Here is a 3147-nt window from a genome sequence, read left to right as displayed (position 1 = left end):
CGCTCTTCCTTTTCCCAGCACTACTGTTAGCAGTCCCGTCTGCACCAGGGGACCCTCTCTCTGGATGGTGAATTCAGACCTGCCCAAATGAGAGCTCGTTCAGGTTGGCGTGTGGCTCGTTGCGGTTGGCGCAGGTCTAGTAATGAGGATCACAGTCTTCCACCAAGCTGTCGGTGATGTAGCTGGACTCAAGGACAGTCTCGTAGTAGTTTTTTTCTGCAAAAGTGTTCACTGTCCAGGCAACCACCTGAACTCCCTTTGCAGACCAGTGCCTCACATACTCTCTGCAGGGAACAAAGACACCATCAGAGGAAGGCTGATACTACATGTTTAAAGTGGACAGTGGAGTTTTAGTCTTACATCAGTATCACATCAAGAACAATAGAGCATCATTTTTTCCAGTGTCATCCTTGTACATTTTATTACTGCAAACAGGCAAAAGCAACAGGATTCTTCCCCTTTGAGATTAAACTTCGGATGTAACATAAGCTAACGATACAGATGGACAAGATAGAAGTTTAAAATAGCATGTGGTAAAGAAACCATCTAAACCACCTTGTACAACACTAAATGGAACATACTGATTAATTTACACCGTGGTAACTCCACCTTCCCGTACTACTGGAATGATGCTGCCGCCTGACATAGCAGCAAGCTTTACTTACTGAGAAACAAAATCCTTCTGTATGAGGAAAGCTGAAACCCCACACAGTCGCCACAAGAAACTGTGTAGGCTCCAATCTAGAATGACATCCATCATCATATACAAATAATGTTTCCAGGAGGAACTGAAACGGGGTGTCCCATCTCCAAAATGACTTAGATGCCAAGGCCTGTGTGTTAGTGCTGTCACAACATTTCTGTCAGCTTGTCTCATCTGCAAGATCAAGCAGAAAAGACAAAAAGCCCAGCTCTGTTAACTGTAACTTGGGAGAGGTTAGACACGAAGTAGCAGCTTGCATTTGCAGCTCTACCAGAGTCCTCCTCCCTCCCCCCTGCCCCCGAATCCTTTTGTAACTCTTTTAGAAAGCTGTTCATGATATTTTACTGTTCTTTCTTTAAAACTTACTGAATAAGCAACTGCTCTTCTGTTAAAAACATTGCAGAAGAGTCACACAATGGAATTAATGACATGCTAAGTGGACTTGGCAATGAGAATTAGAAAACAGTTTTAAGAATAGTCTGTATTTACAGCAGAATACGAGGTTTATCTAACAGGGACCTTGCACCCAGGTACCCAGCCATATGCCAGCTGTAAGAGCGATGCACGTTTTTATATACAACTTTCAGAATGAAGGGAATGGCTGCAGATTTAGAGTATCTGCATCTAATGAGCACAGAGTGATCCAACAGGATTGTGCAGTAGACTTATGATTTATTCTGCATTTGTTTTTAAAAGTCCTGGCAATTTCAACAACCCAAAATTAATCTGGAACTGAGAGTCGTGTATCTTACTGAAATTCCCAGAGAGAACTGGAAAAAACCAAAATGAAATAAGCTTTTAGGAAACATCACCTTATAAACAACATCTGGCATGAAAGAACAGACTACGCTGTTGTTGTACAAACGGGGAAATTCCAGGTAGAGTTGTTTCAGGGCATCAACTGCCTGCCAGTGAAGATACACAGATGTTATATTTATATATACACTTGTATTTTCTTTACACTGCGAAGTCATTTTAGAATAATCCCCTTTAAAAAAAAAAACTTTTACAGCAGTAAGCAGCATTCGCAGTGCTTGAGATACCCTTAAACAGACAGTGGATAAAATTCTCAAGTACTACCTAGGGTTTAGTTCAAGGGGAAAAAGGAACGTATTTCCATATTTTGCTGTGCTAAAGAAAAAAAAAATCTAATTTGCATAAGATGTTAATAATTGATCACCAGTATCTCCCTTCAGTAATGCAGATTATAGACAAGCGGGATCCCCAGTTGGAGGCTGAAGATGAGACACCAGCTCCCCCGAGCACAGGCAGGGAACTCACTCTGCTTTGTTTCACGGTGCTGCTGGGAGCTGAACTCAACACTCACACAAGTCTCCTGCTAATTTGGAATTGCAGCTTCCCAGGACAATGGAGTGGGATGAGGGAACATGTCTTTGCTTTGACACCCAGCTTTGGATGACACAAATAGCAGACACGGTCTCGCTCATATTACAGACCAGACCGTACCATACACACCAGTTTGAGACCAACAAACCAGCAGGCTAGAATCCCACAGGAAGGGTGAAGGAAGGTGTCCCAGCACAGCGAGCAGTACCTGATCTGCATGGCCCTTGACATCGAAGTAGATGATAAGATTGTGATCCATAGACTCCACAACAGCTTCTCTCAGAGTTGGGACCTTTTCACCCTGGAACTTGCTCCTGTGGAAACAGAGAACTCCTCACTGGAACGCAGTCGAGATGCACACGGGCACACTCACAGGCACAGCTGGACGTTCTCCTCGACAGCCAATTATCTTGACCCTGCTTCACTGTTCCTATTGCAAGAAGGGGAGACACAGTCTCATACGCTTCTAAAATCAAATGAGAAGTAACACAGGGGACTAAGTTATAAATTTACAAAAATTTTCATCAGTGATTGAGCAAATCAGTAACTTTGTTTTTCAAGAATCTTTTTTTCACTGTTGAAACAGCAGTTTCAGAATAGCAGTAGTTCATTTACCATAGCCTGTGCTTTGCAGATGGATTAAGCCTCCTGATTTCATCAAAAGTCAAGTCAGACAATCTTCCAGACCCATCAGTTGTCCTTTCTACTGTTTCGTCGTGCATCAGAATGGGAACACCATCTGCAGTAAATTCAAGATCCAGCTCAACACCCATTGCTCCATTCTCAGCTGCCTTAAAAAACAATCACATACACAACAGAAGAGACAGCTTTATAGATTCAACACAGGGATCAAGTGAAAGCATGCAATCTGTTTTACAGACAAAGCCGTAGTGATAATGTCAGTCTTCTGATCGGGACTTTTTCAGGATAAAAATGCAGAAAAGAATCCTGCTCTCTCCTTCTGGTCTAATAACTCCTGAGTCCTTAGATTATGTTACTCTCTAAAAGAGAAGGGATGAAAATGCTGTATCAGAGAGCAATAAGCAGCTGGGCTGCCCTGAAACATTTCATACAGCCTGCTCCTGCCCTGGCTCTTT

General features: G+C 42.7%; 1 protein-coding gene across 1 annotated transcript; it reads right to left on the bottom strand.

Moving 5' to 3' along the window:
• Positions 1-59: 59 nt before the first annotated feature.
• Positions 60-2841, bottom strand: GDE1 (glycerophosphodiester phosphodiesterase 1; the record flags this gene model as incomplete). The annotated part of the gene is made up of 5 exons (XM_010146326.1): positions 60-284; positions 666-877; positions 1516-1608; positions 2259-2364; positions 2666-2841. Coding segments are annotated over 5 exons (735 nt in total), but the record flags the coding sequence as incomplete, so codon positions are not given.
• Between the last annotated feature and the right edge of the window lie 306 nt (positions 2842-3147).

This window comes from Buceros rhinoceros, unplaced genomic scaffold, assembly GCF_000710305.1.
Source record: "Buceros rhinoceros silvestris isolate BGI_N320 unplaced genomic scaffold, ASM71030v1 scaffold28762, whole genome shotgun sequence".
In the NCBI taxonomy this organism is placed as follows: Eukaryota; Metazoa; Chordata; class Aves; order Bucerotiformes; family Bucerotidae; genus Buceros; species Buceros rhinoceros.
This window is presented reverse-complemented; position numbering and strand designations above follow the sequence as displayed.